General features: G+C 42.1%; 1 protein-coding gene across 1 annotated transcript in view; it reads left to right on the top strand.

Annotated features, from left to right (window-relative positions):
• LOC121936846 (connector enhancer of kinase suppressor of ras 2-like) overlaps positions 1-19,571 on the top strand; it is a 327,954-nt gene that overhangs the window by 266,244 nt on the left and 42,139 nt on the right. The window contains exons 15-16 of the mRNA XM_042479498.1: positions 6,628-6,676; positions 18,892-18,940. Of these exons, the coding sequence (XP_042335432.1) occupies positions 6,628-6,676; positions 18,892-18,940 (98 nt within the window). The remainder of the gene's footprint in view (positions 1-6,627; positions 6,677-18,891; positions 18,941-19,571) is intronic.

The raw sequence follows: 19,571 nt of genomic DNA, 5'->3' as shown, positions 1-19,571 counted from the left end.
ACACACCACCACAGGTTCCCATGCAAGCCTGCCATTGCTACATTCAAAGGGGAGTGAAATGAAAGCACCAGAGCCCCCTCTGATATTGGAAACTAAGCAGTTTCAAAATTGGTTAGTACTATGATGAAAGATCTCCAATGAATACCAGGTACTATAGACTGTATTTCAGAGGAAGAAACTGGCAAAATCACCACTTACTGCTTAAGAAAACCCAATGAAGTTCATGGGGTCATCATAAGTCAACAGGTGACATGAAGACACACAATTTTCAATTGTTAAGCTGCAGCAATAGTTCAGATCAAGAGAAATAATAGAATCATTCTGCTTTGGTCATATTTGTTTCCAGCTCTGGGCACCACAGTTAAAGAAGGGGATCAATGAACTGTTACATGTCAGTCTAGAGCAGCAGTTCTCAACCTTTGGGTCATGACCCCTTTGGGGATCGAACAACCCTTTCACAGGGGTTGCCTAAGACCATCAGAAAACATATTTCCAATGGTCTTAGGATCTGAGACTACAAATTTTATGGTTTGGGGTCACCACAACATGAGGAACTATATTATTGGGTCACTGCATTAGGAAGGTTGAGAACCACTGCTCTAGAGGAAAGCAACTAAGACAGTAAATGGGGAGGAATAGAGTTTCCAGCTCAGATGTGCCCCACATCCTGAGGTTTCCAGGCCAAAAGCTGAGATCTAGAGATGGCACCTGATGAAGTAATTAGATATTATGCATTATGCATAAGTATCGGTTTGGAGCTGCCAAAACACAGTCGCTCACATTTTATCATTGTCACACACACAGAGGACATATGTTCCCCTTTGGAAATTAAGACAGAATTTTTAGATAACCTATCAAGAACATATCATGGGGGTTTCTTGGCAAGTTTCTTCCTAGGGGTCTTGCCATGCCATCTTCTGAGCCTGAGAGAGTGTGACTTGCCTAAGAGCACCCAGTAGGGTACCACAGCCAAGCAAGGATTTGTCTCCAGAGTCATAGTCCAATGATCAAACCACTAAACCATGCTCTTTCTGTTGGTTACAAGAGACTAATCTGGAATTAATGCACAAAGTGCAGGGTGTCTGTGTTTGTAGAGGCTCAGATTTCATAACTCATTAATCTTATGTTGTGACTCAGAATCAAAGGCAAGTTGCTTTCTTGGTTCGCTGCCATACCAGGCCATCTTTCGCATTTTGGACTTGCCAACTGCTTCGTTTTTGCTTCATATTGCAACCATATACTCTGTCAAAGAACCAGGAAAGAGCCTGCTGTGGAAAGGGGGGAGATGAAGTGTCCTGTGTGTTGGGCACACTCCAGCACTAATCTCATAGCTGCTTTATTAGTTTTGCTTTCCAGGACAGAAAGCTGCAAAGGTGTCATTCTTGGAGTCATCATTGACACTGTGGGAATAGTTACCTTTGCAGCTATGAAGAGGGGATGAATGGCTCAGCAGCCCATAAGGGGTACATCAACAGTCTAGCAGGTTACAGGATCTTGCAAAGCCGTGTGATGACTCAGAGCGGCAAGGAGGAGAGGAAATCCCTTGTAGGGATGCTCAAGGATTTTGTTCAGTCACCTGCTTAGCATGCTTCGGACCCACCTCCAGATCAGAATGTCCTGTAGGTTTCAGCCTTCTCCAAATACTGCAGTACTTCTCCCTGATTTCTCTGTGTGTATGTGCCTCCAAGTCAACTTATAGCAACCTCATGAATTTCACAGTATTTTCTTAGGCAACAAATACTCAGAAGTGGTTTGCCATTGCCATTGGCTTCCTCTAAACTAAAGGATAGCCTACAGCACCTGGTATGTGCTGGAGGCAGCCACCAAGTAGACCCTACCTTGTGACCCGACTATCCATGCTGGTGAAGATGGAGGGACTGAGAATAAAGCATCTTTGAAGGAACTGTGGACCCAAGAAGGCTCCTATGAGGAAATAAGGTCTGTCAAGTATAGAACATTATAGGTCATAACTATACTTTGAGTAGTGCCCGGAAATAGACCGGTAGATGTTGTAGCAGGTGAGTTACATGATCCCTGTTACCCATTAACACTCTGGTTAAGTAATGTACTATGAAGTGAATTTTTCCACAAGTACTGTGGACCCGTAATTTCCCCCTCCATTGTACTATTGCATACCCTCTCCCCAACATTTCACAGATTAAAACAGGGACACCTTTGGCCAAGCAATATCAGGATATGGCCAAGATAGCAAAAGTTACCAATGAGAAAGAACACACAGGTTAGGAGATGTTGCAGCAGTTTGCTTTTGCCAGAGCTTGCTGGGAAGAGCAAGTTTCCACCCCTCCTCTCCTCTCCCTCCTGATGTTGAGTGCAGACTACTATGGTACCTGAAACTCAGTTTGCAACAACTGAAGTAACCTGAGGACTAAGGAGGGAAGTGGGAGGAGGTGAGAGAAACTAGGACATTTGAAAAGCAGCAGAATAATCGGGACAGCAGAGAATTAATCCAGACTTTCCCTGCCAAATCGGGACAATTGGAGGGTATGACTGAGGATTTTTGACATCTCCAGTTTTGTGTATTTTTTTTCAGTGGGATAGCTTTAATGGGCTGAAATCCCAAATGGAATTATGCACATTATTTTTCCTGACCCTCAGCCCATATGAGTGGTCTAAAGGAGAGGACAAGGCAGGTGAAGGCAGTTGCGGAGGCTTCTCTTCCTCCTCCTCTCCTTGTTTTTGTTTTTTCCTTCTATGCTTGCAGAGGCTAGATAACAGTCAGAAACAACCTGGGGAAACAGAGGGAGTGCTTGAGGGCACTATGTATAGAGGTGAGCCCCTCACTGAGGTGTAGAGTAGATGCCCAAGGGTGCAAGTCCCAGCTCTGTGAGAAGCCAGATAGAGACCTAAATAAATAAGCAATAGTTTACACTGCAGGTAAGGTTGGAAAAGCAGACCATCTGTGGTTGCGATTGCATTGTTCTATAAATTAAGGCTAGAAGTGGTCCAAAATGCATGCAAACCTACTTAGAGATTTTAATTTCTGAATGCACACAACCCTCATTTATTCTGAATGCTGCGGACGGTGTGGCTGGCATCATAGCTTTCCCTTGGACTGGCTCCAATTTGCAGCTATTTATTATCACCGAACCCTTAATTACTTGAGGGGCAGCAAGGTGCAAGATGCTCATATTAGGACGTCTTCTGCTATAAATAGCCAATAGCCTGAGCCAAAGAGAACTGGCTGGAACATGTCAGAGTCAGAAAAAGAGGTTGTGGATGGCATTATATATGGCTGTTTGCAGGTGCCTTGTAAAGCCAAGCCTTCATCAGGTGTAGTGATGTTTCCAAAATTCTCCACGTTTTACTGTTTCAAATCAATTCCTTGCATTTTCTAAGTACAACCCATGCATTAGGAATCATCCATTGTTCTGGTTTGCTATGGTGTGCTATAATCTGTGTCACAGATTTCTTATCAACCTAAGGTAAAATACCTTTTAACATTTCCCAGGTGAAAATTAGGACACATGTGGCTAAGAAACTTCAGAGTATGGTTAACAGGGTGAAAATTATGAATGAGGGAGAACCAATAAGCTAGGAGAGGCTGCAGCAGTTTGCTTTTGCCTGAGTCTTCTGGGAAGGGCAAAACCAAGTGCAAACTATCTTTGCACATTGAACTTTGCAGCAATTGAAATGAACTGAGGACGAAGGGGGGAAGTGAGAAGGAGTGCTTGTCTGCAAATGTGAAATAAAACAGCCTCCCCACATCCTCTTAGTAGAGATATTGGATGATGCAGAGCCCAAACCTCAGTTCTGATGCAAACAGACTAGACGAGAACTACTTATCAGTATATGACCAGGGTATACATGCATTTTAAAAACTTACTATTTGCTCTGGATCTGAAAATCTGGAGCCCTCCATTCCAACATTGGGTGGCTGTTCACATGAACATCCCACTGAGCCGTCCAGCATCACAGCTGCCAGTCACTTGCACTGAGTCCAAAACAATGCATTCAGATCATGGTTGGGTGCCTCATTTTGATGTATGAATGAAGTAACCCATGGCAGCAGCTGATGCACTGGGAAACTCAGTGGGATGTGCCTGTGACTGAAAGAGCCCTAGTGACACAGTGGTTAAATGCCAGTACTGCAGCCACAAGGTTGTGAGTTCGATCCCAGGGCTCCAAGGTTAACCCATCCTTTCATAGGTCAATAAAATGAGTACCCAGCTTGTTGGGGGCAATTGTCTTACTGACTGTAAACTGCGACAGAGTGTTGAATTCACTGATAAACAGAATACAAATGTAAATGCTATTGCGATTGCTATCAGCTGCCCAGCATCAGAATGGGGGGCATTTGTAACAGGGGAAAATCTGAGCAACCAGGATACTCTGCGTTGCCCCTGCCCAATGCAGACAGGATAGAGGAGAGAGGAACAGGGACATTTTTAAAAACAGCTGAAAAAGTGAGAAAATAGAGGATTCATCAAGACTGTCCCTACCAAATGAGGCAGTTGTAGGGTACAGTATGAGAGAATAGGCTTCTTACCAGACTGTTGCTGTTCTTGTGGATTACCCTGAAACAATACTTGTCTGGCATCTCTGATTTTCTTCAAACAAGTGTTGATGGTTTATAAATGTCTTTTCTTGGATGGCCAAGAAGTTTACGGAGTGGTTGGAGAAAATAGTTCTTCCTCAAGTGTCACTCTCTAGCTACAGAGATAAAAGCAAGCTGGGTCTATGTGTGAAAGGAAATAAAGTACAGAGTGCCATATGAATGAAAGCGAGAAAGGTACAGATTCATGGAGTACTGAGCTTGGGGCATCTGGACATTTTAGGTGGTTACCTGTTCCCCTGGAGACTTGAGGTGAGAGCAGGGGACTTTTGCCATCTGTTAGAAGTTTTTAAGTTCACCTTCCACATATGTTCAGCCTGGACAGCTACACTATAATTTAAAGTGTCTCTCTTTGTCACATCGAAACAGCAAGTGTCTGTCATGCTATACAAATATACATTCTCAATCACAGAGTCACCAAAAGTGGTGCACATTTAATGGAACTAAAAAAAACCCTGATGATAATTAGATTTTGAGATGAAGCTTCCTTTTTGGGGGTACCACCTGAAAAAACACTTTAGGTTTTCATAATTTCTCCCTTCTAGAAGGCACATTTATAACTGGGTTTTGTCCCCACTTGATATTTACAGGTATGATATTTTTGCATACGTTCCAGACTGACCAGCAGATTTCAGGTTTTTTGGTGGACAGGATTGCTGATTTGGGTCTATTTTACATGGACCTTGGGATAAAACAAATCTAAAGGAGTCTAAGTGCTACCACTCAAAGATCTTAAGTCAAACCTTCTACACCAATCTGAACATTGTGGGTAGGTTTACAAATATGTACATGAATACACATAGTACAAAATACCAGGAAGGCTCCAGTGACCAAAAGAACCTAAACCCGGGCCAGTGCTGCATTTTGGAACTTCTGACCTGTTAGAGAAGTATGGTGAGCAAAGTATCAAAATTCTTTTTCCTGGAGTGCATGTTGAACATCAGCAAAATGCCACATATCCTGATGAGACACATGCAGTCACATCAGAATTGCTGTGAAATTCGGGGAGGGTTGCCATAAGTCAACTTGAAGGCATAGAAATGCCGAACAGAGCCAATCCATGGGGTAACAAATGGAAGTGATGGAGGAAATAGCTCATTTCTAGGAAAGGGCCAGACCACAACGGTAGAGCACATGGATTTGCTTATCCATGAATTCAAGCATCCATGGCTTGGAAATCTTTTAAATATATATAAATTCCAACAGGCAAACCTTGATTTTGCCATTTTATATAAGCGACACCATTTGACTATGCCATTGTATATAATGGGACTTGAACATCCACAGATTTTGGTATCCACGGGGGGGGGGGGTGTCCTGGAATCAAACCCCAGCAGATACCAAGGGCCCACTGCAAAATGTTTCCATTTCAATCACCAATATCTCCAGTTTGAGTTGAGCAAGTCTCCTGCCTGGGGACCCCAAAGATCCACTGTCAACCAGGATAAACACTACTGAACTTAGTGGCCCAATTGTATGGAGATATAGGGCAGCTTCCAGTGCTGGTAACTGTGCCATGTTACCTTTCGATCATCCTAGTGACGACTGTTTTCCATCTCCCTGTTCCCTAACCCCCATCCCTTATGCTTGCATTAATAGAGATCAGCTAATCAGCTTTGAGGATTGTCAAAGCAGATGCTTTCCCATGCGCCAGTTACATTTTCTTGGATTGGTTTTCCCTTGAGCTTCCTTCCTTTCTTTCCTTTTTTTTTATGACAGCCTTGTCAAGAAAGACTTTTATATGATTTTTCAAATCTGCTTTACAGACCCAAACAACACACCTTTGTTTTAAATAACTCAAAAGACCTCAGCAACACATTTTTTGAAAGGAAGCTGTTGTTTTCTTTTTCCTTATTGAGCGGGACTCAGAACTATCTCCTGTTCTTTGATCCTTTTCTGTGTACAAGAGAAGCGTGTGGTGTAAGTCCCATAAAGCAGACAGGTAAATCTGCAGACTGTCACTGGGAGCTATATAAATCGTGCCATTCCTATAGATTATATTTGTGTACGGATATGAACTTTTCTTCCTTTCCCCCCCGATTCTCTCTCTCTAGGTATGTGAGTTCTGCCCCTGAGCGTCAAGGAAGCACATCGATGAGGAAGGTAAATCATTACTAAAATGCTATAGCACTCTTAACAGAAATAGCCCATTGCTAATCTTCTGATGTACAGCTATCTCTGCATTATTTTGTCTGAACTAATAGTGGATGTGTCCAACGATTCAGTGTGACTTTTGAGCAGTGGCTCGTGCAGTTTTCTCTAGTTAGCAACATGAAAATGACTGTTAAAATAATGTAAAAATGTGTTTTTTAAAAAAAAGCCTAGCATAATTTCTACAGTAAAAGCCAGTGCTTGGAAAAGTTGCTTTTGGGGGAATTGTATTGTAATTCAAGAAATTTATACCCAAATATTGACCCTAAAATCCAGGGTCGACTTATATATGGGTCAATACAGTGATAGTGCTTGGAAAGATCCTGAAAGAAGCAGCAACCAGTGATTTTAGAAAGAGCTGCTAGCAGGGAGTGTTTGTGTCTCTCTCTGTGCGATTCCTTTCACGATCTGGTGTTAAAGACTTCTCTCCCCACCAAACCCTATGTTTAAATTCAGTTCCTTTCCAATCCAGTGTTAAAGGCTTCTCTCCCCACTAAACCCCACATTTAAATCTACTTCTTTCTCTATTCGATGTTAAAACCTTCTCCTCCAGACCAGGGAAGTGGTGTTATATGGTCCAGAGGAGGAAAAGGAAGATGGAAGTGGTGTTTTCCCCTTTAGATCCTTTGTTATAGCTCCCTAAGTTTTACCCTCGACTTATCCATGGGTCATATCAAAATCCATGATTTTGACCCTAAAGCTTTCCATCAACTTATACATGAGGTCAACTTGTACAGGAGTATATATGATAACTTTCAGAAATCCACCAGCCAGCATGATGGGAGTTGTAGTCCAAGAAGGTGACTTCTCCCATCTAGTCTGTGAGTTGCCTTGGGAAAAAGGTGGCATACACATGAACTAAATAATATATAAATCATAGTCAAGCAACCTCTTATTAACAGGGCATGTTTTTGAGGAGTTCCCTAACAGGACAAAAATGGATAGAGCCATGCTCCTTTTATTTCTTCTCAGCATTTGGGAATGGGGATATAGCACTACCAAACTCCTTTTTTTTCCTGCTATGGCTAAACACAGGATCTGCGACAACAACAAAAAATCTTATAGTGCATATCTTCCAGATTTGAAGCAGGCCATTCCACTTTTCCGCTCACTGCATTCTGATTTTCTTTTTCAATCTTAGCTTTATATCCCAAGACTATTAAACAATACAGTTCTTTGTAATATGCTGCAGTGGGCCCTTGGTGTGCGCTGGGGCTTGGTTCCAGGACACCCCCCCCTCCATGGACACCAAAACCCATTGATGTTCAAGTCCCATTGAATATAATAGTATACTAAAATCATGTCCCTTATATAAAATGACAAAATCGAGGATTGCTTTTTAAACTTTATATATTTTTGAGTATTTTCAAGCTGTGGGTGGTTGAATGCATGGATAAAGAATCTGTGGATATGGAGGGTGGACTGTAGTTTGATTTATACCCCAACTGTCATTAGATGGGCTCAAAACTAGAAAAAGAGACTCTCCTCTACCCTCTTTCTCCTAACAATAGCCCTGTCAGGTAGGATGGGTTGAGAGAGAGGCTGGCCAAAGGTTACCCAGTGAATTTCTTGGCTGAGTGCGTACTTGACCTTAATCTCCCAAGTCCCCTTCCAGATTTCATTTAACTGTTGGAGGGACCAGATGCTCCCTTTGTATGTTTCTTTCTTTGTTTGTTTGTACTTATTTGAACCTTGGAGTTTGACAGCTATTGCCCTTTCATCTCTCAGTGCTGAACCCCAAGATTTGGAGAGATACATAAAATATTTAGGGGGGGGGAACACTCATAGGATAACTCCACCCCCAAAAATAGCTGGTGCTCAATGCGCACACAATGTTTTCCTTCCACCTGACTCTCTCTTGAACTTTGTTCTAACAGAAGTGAATGCATTTTTTTTTGAAACCAGCACTTGTCTCTGTTCATGCTATGTTTTGCTTACTCTGCCATATTTTGGATTCTTTGCCTTTTGGGTCTTTCCTGCTACTTTTTAGCATTTGGCAAATGACCTAAATCCAATTGCTAGTCATCTTCTAGAGTAGACGCATTGGATCAATTAGGTTTGTGTAAGTGTTGACTCATCTTCCAGCACTTTATCCAATGGGTATCCTGTAGTTAGAAGAGAGCCAACGTGGTTTTGTGGATCTGAGCATTGAGCTGGGACTTTGAGAGACTAAGGTTCAAATTCCTTTTGGGACATGGAAAACTATTGTTGATCTTGGGCAGGTCACATTCTCTCAGCATCAGAAGAAGGCAAACCTCCTCTGATGAAGTTTTTGCAAGAAAACATTCTGATACGATCTCCTTAAGTTGGAGCCGATTTGAAGGCACATAACAAGAGAGCCAGTGTGCTATAATGCTTTGAGTGTTGAGTTACTACTATGAGAAGCCAAGGTTGGAATCCTTGCTCAGCTACAGAAACCCACTGGGTGACCTTGGTCCAGTCACACTCTCTCAGCCTCAGAGAAAGGCAATGACAAACCTCCTCTGAACAAATCTTGACAAGAAAACCCTGTGGTATGTTTGCTTTAGGGCCACCATCAGGTAAAAGCAAACTACTGCAGCTTCTCCTAATTTGTATGTTCTTCCTCATTAATATCTTTTGCTGTCCTGGCCACACTCTGATGTTTCTCAGACACATGTGCTCTAATTTTCCTCAGCGAAATGTTGGAAGGTATGCATTTAGACCCTCAGACATACACATCCAATGCTGTTGGGAAACAAGTTGGCAACATCCGTGAACCTTACACTGGTGCTCACTTGCCTGAGAAGACTTTCCTTCCTTCCTTCAGGCTGTTCTTCAAGGAGTGAACACAGAATAATTAGCTGAGATGCCAAACACTTTGAACAGACGGCCTGGCAGCTCTGTTGTTTTGCGTTGCATTGAAAGCTGTATTCTAAGTAACCAAAAGCAGCATTTTGTCGCAAAGTGCGCAATTAGGGAGGCATTCAAGATTTCAAACAAGGCACCAACTTTGAAAGCAGCTGCTGCTAACATTCATTTTTCTTAAGATTTCATATATGTGGCTTCTGAAGGGAGAATGAGTAATCTGTTGCATCCGAGAGCAAATTTGTCACTTATAAGTGCAGATCTGGCTGGTAGAAAGGTTTTACCTCTCAAGCTTGGATTACTCCAAAACCAATCTAGTTCAATTCACAAAACACTGTCAATAGGTAAAACTGACGGGGAAGACTATGGTGGGGATCAACAGAAGATTGTAGGAGTTATTTGCAATGTTTGTTATGACAATTTAAAGGTTGACCTATTCCCTCAGTCAACAGGTAATTTGTCACATGGACTAAATTTTGAATTAAGAGAGAATTGAAAGACTCTTAATCTCAGGAAATCATTTCTGTGGCTAGTCATAAATGTATTGTGCAAATTAGTGCAGATTCTCATACATTTGTACTGATGATTGTCTTCACTTTCCTGCACAAATTCCCAGTTCATCCTCTCCCTGCCGAAAATGCACAACCACACATGCAATAAAGCACATTTTTGCAGATTTACGCAGATACCCCGTTAAAAACCACAAAACCTTTTCCACTGAGATTAAGGGTTTTTTCAGGAGAGGCGCAAAATGCCCAAACTCCTGCAAATTGCAAGTGGCTGGATCACATTCTATTTGAGTGGAATGAGGAGTATTTTAATCATGTAGATTAACCCTATGGCAGCCAAAACTGAGCATCGAAATATTACTTTGGTAGCTACATCTTCTGGACCCCTCCCATTTGTTTGTGTTGGATGGGGATACTGGAAATTGTAGTCCAAGAAGTAACTTTCCCAAGATTTGGCTAAGAAGGCATCAATCTCCTGAAATCAAGATGGATAAAAAGGAACTGAGTATGTTTCTTTACAAAAGCAGTTACTTCAGACCTGTGCAGGACTGACCCAAGACATTGTGTTGCCTGAGGCAGAACAGCAAATGATATTCCCTCCTTATTTAAGTCATGGAACACATAACCAAAAGCCATTTAAGTGCAAGTAGCAGAAAATCCTGCAAGCATAGCTCCCCATCTCTACCAGGATAAAAAAACAATGTGCAAAAATAAGTGTTAACAAATTGTTGGCCTTCCATTACTCCCAAACTCTGGGGCAGCTGTAGGGATATAATTCTTCACTACATTTCTTCTTGAAAAGAGCAATGAGTAATTTTAAGGATTTCTTCCCTCTCTGAGAAAGCCTGAAAACCACAGTTTTTAATATTTGTTCGCAATTCAGAACTTATTCTGCACAAAATTCACATTTGGTTGTTTTGCACAGGAAATGGCCTTTTCTGTGGAGGAAATGATACTTTGGTGAAGAAGACGTTGCTTTCTATGGCAGTCAACCGCGGGCATGTTTTGCAGCAGATAAACCCCCAGCAACAGCATTCTGCATAGAAATAGTATCTTCTGCACAGAAAATGCTGCTTCCTGTGTTGAACATGCTGTTTTCTGCACACGCGCGCACACACCCAAAGCACATGTGAATTTGGTGCAGAATAAGTCTCAAACTGCAAAGATCCTTGTCAGTCCTTCTTAAGGTTTCTCAACACTCGAGTCAGGGGTGAATCAGGCTCTGTTTTGGGAATGGAGGAGTGAGGCAATCTACATCCCACCCCTCCGAACATGTTTCCCCATGCTGACATTTCCCCATTATGTTTCATAGGTACCTTCCTGATCTAGTTGCTCTCCCCCCAGATGATGGGGAAGCAATGAAAATAACTGCCAAAAAACATCAGTGTTACATCAATACCATGAACACTGGAAATGAGCTACTAAAGCAGTTTCCTATGTATATAAGCCCACTGTAATGAATGGTGCTTTGAACAAGGCATACAAAGAGCATAGTATAAACATGCCTTTTAAAATCAAAGTACCAAAACAGTTTGTCTAATGTAAAAGGTGGGCTGGTCATGGTGCCTTTCCCACAAGAAAGATATGGCTGAATCCCCAGAGGGCCCAGGGGCAATTCCAAAGAATAGTGGCATACCACAAAAAAATCCTTTTTGAAAGAATGGTCTACTATGTACACTGTATGGTTTTCAGAACCTGGCAGCTCTTTGTTGGGTTTTAGACATACTAAGAAAGGTGTTCAAAGATCAAAATCGGCACCTTGGCTTAGACTTGGGGAAAGTCTAAAGATGTTTCATAGCAGGTCTTTTTATCTTCACGACCGCTCAGACCTGTTGACCACTAAACACATCTTTCTGCCATTAAGAGGGAAGCCATCTGAACTAGGAACCAGGAAAAAGAAGTTTTAAAATATTTAAGGCAAAGATGTTCTTGTTCCTTTGGGGAATTCCATCAAGGTGCATCACAGCCATGTGGCCCCAATGTGATTGGCAAAGGCCTTACCATAATGAATATTCCAGCCAAAAGATAGTGCAGCATATGAGAGGAGAGGAGAGGAGAGGAGGAATAAATGATGTCAGGGCCACTGAAGCCGTGAGCAATGCATGAAGCAAAACCACAAGCTCAACATCCTGCACTGCAGATAACTGGCTCATCTGATGTGCTGCTTGCTGTGGTTTAGTGGGAGACATTAGCACAGTTGTCAGCCATACAAACACCCACCTTCTCTTCCTGTTTCCTATAGCAGCCCACTTTATCACCTGCTCTTGAACATTCTTCCTAGCTCCACCGACTTGAGACCCTGCTATCTAGAGACCCATTCAGGAATAGAAGCAAGGACTACATACCAAGCACATAAGCCCTTTCCATATGGCTCCTATGCTGTGCTGTGCAGTTTTGATACTTTCCTTATGCATTCCACAAACTGAAACTAAATGCTGAGCCAGTTGCTCATTTCTCAATGAACTCGCTTCGATTCCCTCTGCCACTTCCAAAAGTCCTTCTTAATTATCTCCTTTTGAACAATGCAATTGGACATGCTGCTCAGCATACAAATAGGAAAACAAGAAGAATGAGGCTGATTGACTCCTATTTTTAGAGACGCTAATCCCTTCTGCTTTCTTTGATCTCCTTTGCTTGCCTGTTCAGGATCTTCAGAGTCTTTCACAGTGAACCAGAGAGGGGTGTGTTGCTGCTGCCGCCGTTTGAAAGAATACTCTGATTTGTGTGTCTTGCAGTTGGTTCTTATGAAACTTAGCCGGTTTTAAGCATAAATCTTTTACACTCCCAGGGAACTGTTACATGGGCATCCCAAGATCTTGGAACTGGAGTAGGATCATGTGGCTTTAGAGGTAGTTTTAGGGTCATTTTAGAAGCAGCTGAAAAAGTGGGGTGGCAAAGGATTAATTGGGACAGTCCCTGTTTGCTGCTACTGGAGGGATGTAATTCTTCACTGATTTGATTCTCAAAGGATTCAGTGAATAATTGTAGCATTTTTCTTTCTCCTATGAGAAGGTCTTTAGAAACTGTACATCATTTGAAGACTATTTATAGTTTGAGATATATTCTTGACAAAATTCACACACTGGCTTTTGGCTGAAGAAAACAGCATTTTCTGCACAGAAAATATTTCTAAGCAGAAAATGCATAGTTGGAGTTGGAGGTTCTGTGCACAAGGGTAAGGGGCATTGCACAGAAAGCTATTCTTCTGTGGACAGAAAATGTTGCCTGTGGGTAAAATGTGACTTTCTTTGCAAGAAAAGATGGTTGTTTTTTGTGGGTTTTTTGGGCTATGCAGCCATGTGCTAGAAGAGTTCCTTCCTGACGTTTCGCCAGCTCTGTGGCTGGCACCAAGATGCCAGCCACAATGCTGGCGAAAGTCAGGAAGGAACTCTTTCTAGAACATGGCCGCATAGCCACAAAAAGCCCACAAAAAACTATGGATGCCGGCCATGAAAGCCTTCGACTTCACAAAAGATGGTTGCCTTTTGCACAGAAAATTTCCGGAACTGCAAAGATTCGCATCAGTCCAGTTTTCTTCTCATCAGGGTTCGCAACATTCAAAAACATGGTTTTGACCATATTTTCCAAATATTTTAAAACACACTTCAGTCTCAGTTTAACACATTATTCCCAATGATAATTACAGTGCATCCTTGCGCTGTGGATCTGCATGATGTGCGCCATTGCAACCCCATCGGGTGGCTTTCATCATAAACTGAAAGCGCGATAAAAGGCGCCTGCGTATGACACAGGTGCACCGTATTAATGGAATCACAGAAGACTGGTAGTTATTGGGTGCACAATTGAGCTTGAGATGTGCTGAATACAGATCCATCCTCAGAAAATAGAGCTAGGTCAAGTGTAGCTTCTCTCTCAAACAAGAACATAAAACTGGACCAGTCCTAATCTCAGGCAGGCTGAGGCTGCCACCTCTAACAGCAATTTGAGTTTCTCTGAGCCAGGCAAATGATTATTTGTTAAATTTATTATTCCTTTGCATTTACCATAAAAAAGAAGAGGATATTCTTGTTGAGTTTCTGCTTTAGGAATCTGATTAATCTTGGGTAATATGCACCTTTACGAATAGCAGCGAGGTGACCTTTAGAGTATCAGCGCACAAATGAGGTCAGCCCTGATATGAAGCAATAAATGCAACCAAGAGTGCCATGCTTAAAACCACTGAGCCACGTGTACTATGGTAATAATTCCTGACACGTAATCAGATAGCTGCATTGCCATAGAGAGCAAAGTGGCTGGGAGCAGCCGTGTTGTGAGCAGAACAGTCATGTGCCCAGTTCTTAAGGTAAGGCTAATAGTGCCATCTTGTTGAGATTTGCTCCTGATTCTTTTGGTAGGACTTGAGTTAGGTCTGCAGCTCTGACAGATACATAGAAGACTGAGTACGCTGTGTGAGCTCCCGCGCTTTTTACTATTTTTATCACTGATTCAGACTAGACTGTCAGGAAAGATTCCTTATGAACCAAAAAAAAAATCAAGAGGAGAGATAAACATGTGTGGAATGATATTTGTTGGCTTTCTGCTTGGTTCCCATGCCAGAAAAATGCCACATAGGCCTGCCCCAAACAGAAGGCTCCCGCTGCCTTAAAATAACACCAAGCAGCTATGTGTCATTTTCTGCATTTTAAAAAAACATAAGGCATTGGTTTAAAGTGGGGGAGATGGGTTGGAGAATACTTTGAAGACTGCTAGCCACTAAGTCTAGCTCCTGTTTTCAGAGGTAAAAGCTGAGCAAGGAGTGGAGTGAAAAGCTGCTCCTTACTCAGCACAATTGACATCTATAAAGCAGGGCTGGAGGAATTGTAGTGGTTTGAATATTGGACTACAACTCTGGAGACCAGGGTTCGATCACCACTCGGCCATGATCTTGGGCAAGTCACATGCTTTCAGCCTCAGGGGAAGGCAATGGCAAACCTCCTCTGAACAAATCTTGCCAAGAAGACCCCAGGTTCTCTTCAGGGTGGCCATCAATTAGAAACAACTTGAACAACAACAACAACAATTGCTATGGGGAGCAAGATTGTCTTCTCCCAACAGCGCTCTTGCATGTCCTCCAAGATTTTACAGATGAAAATAGGGACATGTGCAGCCAAGCAACATCTGTATGTGGGCAACATGGCAAAAAATTATTAGTTGATATTAAAATTGATCTGTGTACACAAGCTAAGAGAGCCTGCAACAATTTGCTTTTGCCTGAGTTTACAGGGAAGCGCAAGAGTCTTCTGCTTGCTCAGCTAACTGAGCGCAAACTACTTTTGCTCTATGAACCCGGTTTGCAGCAACTGAAGGAAACTGAGGACAAAGGGGGAAAGTGGGATGTTTTAAAAGCAGCTCAAAATGTAGAATGACAGCAGATTCCTTGGGGCTGTCTGTGCAAAATTGAGACAGTTGTGTTGGGTCTTCCAGAATGGATAGTATCCAATTGTGACACTTTATAGGTCAGATTAGGTTACACTCTTGAGTACACTACATGCTTTAAAATAAAATTTAAAAAGTGATGTAAAACCAGCTCTTATGACTGGAGTGCTATACCCATCTAGAGACAGGGAAGATTTTTGTTTCATCCACATTTTAAACTCATCCTTTGGCATTAGAGAAGATAGCGAACAAAATTACATATAGTAATAGGGAGGGATGTGTACAAAAGTGTACTGTTAGGAAACACATACAAAATGCATGTATTCGTATACCTATAAGTCCAATATGGGGAGAAAGGTGGGGTATAAATTAAACAAATTAAACAAATAAATGGAAAAAAGCATATTTCAAATTATTTTCATACAAATTTCCCCCTAATATGTGCACCTATGTGCATAGTGTGTGCGTGGTTTTAAAAACCACAGACATACAAAGGGGTCAATTTTCCATGACTTAATACATACAAAAGTAACCCACACTAGAAATACTGATTCATCTATCCCTGTGCATGTCTACATATCACAAGTCAAGGTCAATGGGACTTTTCTTCCAGGAAAGAATACACTGTACAGTATATAGAATTTCAGTATTTGCCATTTCATGTACCAGGGTCTTGCACTAATGCCTTTTGTTAAATGCCCTCCTCTGTCATCTTAACTCTTACAAATCTGGGGCTGAAATCCTAAATGCTGCTACAAACGACCTAAGGAACTGACCCCTAGAACTCACCTTAAACTTGAGGTAGTTGCTCCATGCAAAGGAGGTCTTTGGCATGGGCAAGTGAGCCACACGTCCCTCTCCTAGCTAGCGGCATCATCCCAAAGCACCCCATTCACCTGTCCTGCAGACCTCCATTGTTCAGAATGGCTCATCACACATCCAGGTAACAGGGAACACCTGTTGAAATTCCCTCTTCTACACAGTCATTAAAGGTACAAGGGCCTGCTCCAGCTTTTACACTGGCAACCTTACTCTCTCAGCATACAGATTTAGATGTACAGGTTGCATCTCCCTTGTCCAAAATGCTCAGAGCCAGAAATGTTTTGGATTTCAGAGTTTTTCAGATTTGTAGAGATGGAACCCAGGTCTAAACACAAAATTCATTTATATATCATATACCTTGTATATATAGCCAGAAGGCAGCTTTATACATAGTATTTTAAATAGTTTTGTGCATGAAACAGTGTTTGCATCCACTGAACCATCATAAAGCAAAAGTGTCACTAATTCAGCCACACATGTGGACAGTTTTGGATTTTGGAATATTTGGGATTTTGGAATTCCAGATAAGAGAGAATCAGCTTGCATATGAATTAGTGAGGAGAATCAGCATTACCAAACTGAACCAAGCAATAAATACATTTGCTTGTCTAGTACCTGTATAGTGGTCCCCTAGAAGCCCAAGAACCAGGTCCAGGGAGGGATCTTAAGATCTTAAGGGCAAGGTGAGTGATAAGAGCTTAAAGGGCCAAAACTGTAGGCCTGGCTCAGAGAGGGGATCATCACAGGGTCCATCCCGATAAACGTATCTTATAGAGAAACATATCTCCCTAGACTAAATTAATTTTTGTTCAGCTCCAACAGGACTGTTTTTATCTCTGTTCCAGGAATACCTTGCTGTGTTGATTTTCTCTTTCCATTTTCTTTTGTATGTGGTTTGTGAGACTGCAATCTAAATAGTGTTAATTAATTCTTGGGAGGTTGATGAGGTTGCATTTGGTCACTGAAGTTCTCTTGCTGTCTGATTTTGATTTATTGGAAATCATATGCGCTTCCAGAAATTTAGAGCATTGTGTAGGCTGCACTTACATGACTGCGGAAAGGCCACCGCTGCTTATTGACTTTCAAGTCTCTTGAAGCTTCCACTGCAGGGGGAAATAAAATAAGCTTTCCTCTAGACACTGTCATTGCAAAAATTGTGCTCAAATAGAAAGAAAAGTGGAAAACCAAACTGGCTATGAACTCATGCAGAGATATTTCCCACTTAATGAAAAATGATTCATTTCTGAGACACAACCACTGAATACCAGAACCCCATGACATACATAGGGGGATTTAGGAATGCTGTAACAAAGCTTCATATGCGGGTGCGCTTTACGCAGCTTTCAGCATACGCTGAAGGCCATGCGGGGAGAAGGGTGGCACATCCCATAGGGAATAATGGGGCATGCGCCCATGGAGTGCGTAGCCACTGCACCGCTGCACTGCCCCACCACCACATGCACGAGTCCCATTCATTTAAGTGGGACTCAAGCATAGGCAGAATTTACTTTACGCGGGAGAGGGCACCCTGTAAGGGCGCACTGTATTAACAAGTGGTCACTCAGCTTTGAGTACATAACTTGCTCCTGCTAGAACTAATACCAGGCCAAGCCAGGACAAGGTTTCAATCCTTTCTTGTTTAGTCACTGGCACACCAATTCCTTGGGCTGTGAAGTTTTTAAAGAAGGGTGTGTTGGACCCAGTGTGGGTCCAAGCTTGTTTCAAGGTGTCTTGCAACTTGGATACAGATTAATCTGATTCCGCAGTGTTAACTGCCCCTGGTGCCTCCTGTGTTGGTACTACTTGTGCCTTGAGGTTCTGAGTGCATGTTGAAGTCAGTGGTGGGCTATGATGGTATGGCAGTTCCCATGACCCATTCAGCTTCTTAGGTTCTGTGCAGTCCTCTAGGCTAGAACTGAGTACATCCGCGCACCTATGGTATTTTATTTGCCTGATGTGCTCCTTTATGTCTTTGGACAGGTGCTGTAGAGCAAGAGGGGCTCACTGTAAAGCAGCTTAGTTCCTTAAGGGAGTCAGACTTTTAGGAACGGTCTCTGGTGTTGTGACCCAAGGACTTCAGGTTCTATACCAGTGATTCCCAAATTTTGGTTGCCCATTCGTTTTGGACTTCAGGTTCTTGAAGCCCCAGTCAACTTGGCCAACAGTCAGGAATTATGGATCCAAAGTCCAAAACATCTGGAGGACATTTCGGACGTGAACCAATGATCATTGAGTTTGGGTTATATATAAGAGGAGTTGATCTAGTCCTTCTGCTAGTGCTATGAGTATCAGTGGTTCATTTAGGGTATTGCTTACGTCTGTAACTATAACAAGACTATGCATTCAGAGGCATTTCTACCATATTTAAAATGGCTGCAGGTCTTCGCCCATTGCATTGTTGGAATGCACATCATGCTTACTGGAAACAGTAGCTGACATGAGTGTTTTAAGGGGAAAAAATAAATAGTTGTGGATGCAATGGGAAGAATCATGCCTGGACACAGGAATTCATGTGCGCATTTTGTTTGTGTGTTTGTTTTTACAAATCATTGGCTTTTGTCTATAACGCTTTTGTTCAAGTTTCTCACAAGCATGTAACTAACGGGTGCTTTCCCCTTTGTCCTTCCCTTCCAGTCTTTTCACTACGCTTCCCTGAGGGTAAAAAGCAAAAAATGGCCCAAAGGTAAGTAAGTGTCTTGAAAAATTGATAATATCTAATAATTGCAAACTTATCATTAAAAAGCTTTTTTTTAAATCTGATTTAACTATGGCCTGTTACAGACTGCCCAAATAAAGCTGCTTCGGGTCTCTTGGGAGGTATGCTATTTAAATGATGCATGGGTCCTAAGAGTCTGGAGGTCGCGCCAAAGCCACACTCCATTCCTAAGCACTGGAGTGCAGCTTTGGTGCAGCTTCCGGATTCTTAGGATGCATGCATCATTTAAACAGCATACCTCCAAAGAGACCCAAAGCAGCTTTATTTTGGCAGTCTGTAACAGACCAAAATTTCTGTTAAAGGGGAAATTTTAACATTTGTGGTTGTGTGGCCATACATTTCTAGTCGAGATTCATTATAACCTCATAATTTATTCACCATGCACATTTTTCTGTACCTTCCTAATTCCTGTATGGATTCTACCAAAATTCCCAGGGTCCATGTCCCTCCAAAATTCAGTTTTCTAAGCTAAATAACGCTCCTCTATGGGGAGTGTCTCTCTTGGCCTAACATGAACCATTGGATTCAAATGACAAGAAAGAAGATTCCACTTAAACACTGTCTATTCTACTTCAAACAGCTCTTCCTAGTGTTTAGG

The sequence above is a fragment of the Sceloporus undulatus genome, chromosome 7 (genome assembly GCF_019175285.1).
Source record: "Sceloporus undulatus isolate JIND9_A2432 ecotype Alabama chromosome 7, SceUnd_v1.1, whole genome shotgun sequence".
NCBI classification, from domain to species: domain Eukaryota; kingdom Metazoa; phylum Chordata; class Lepidosauria; order Squamata; family Phrynosomatidae; genus Sceloporus; species Sceloporus undulatus.
The sequence above is the reverse complement of the archived record's forward strand: the minus strand, read 5'-3'. Positions and strand labels throughout refer to the sequence as shown.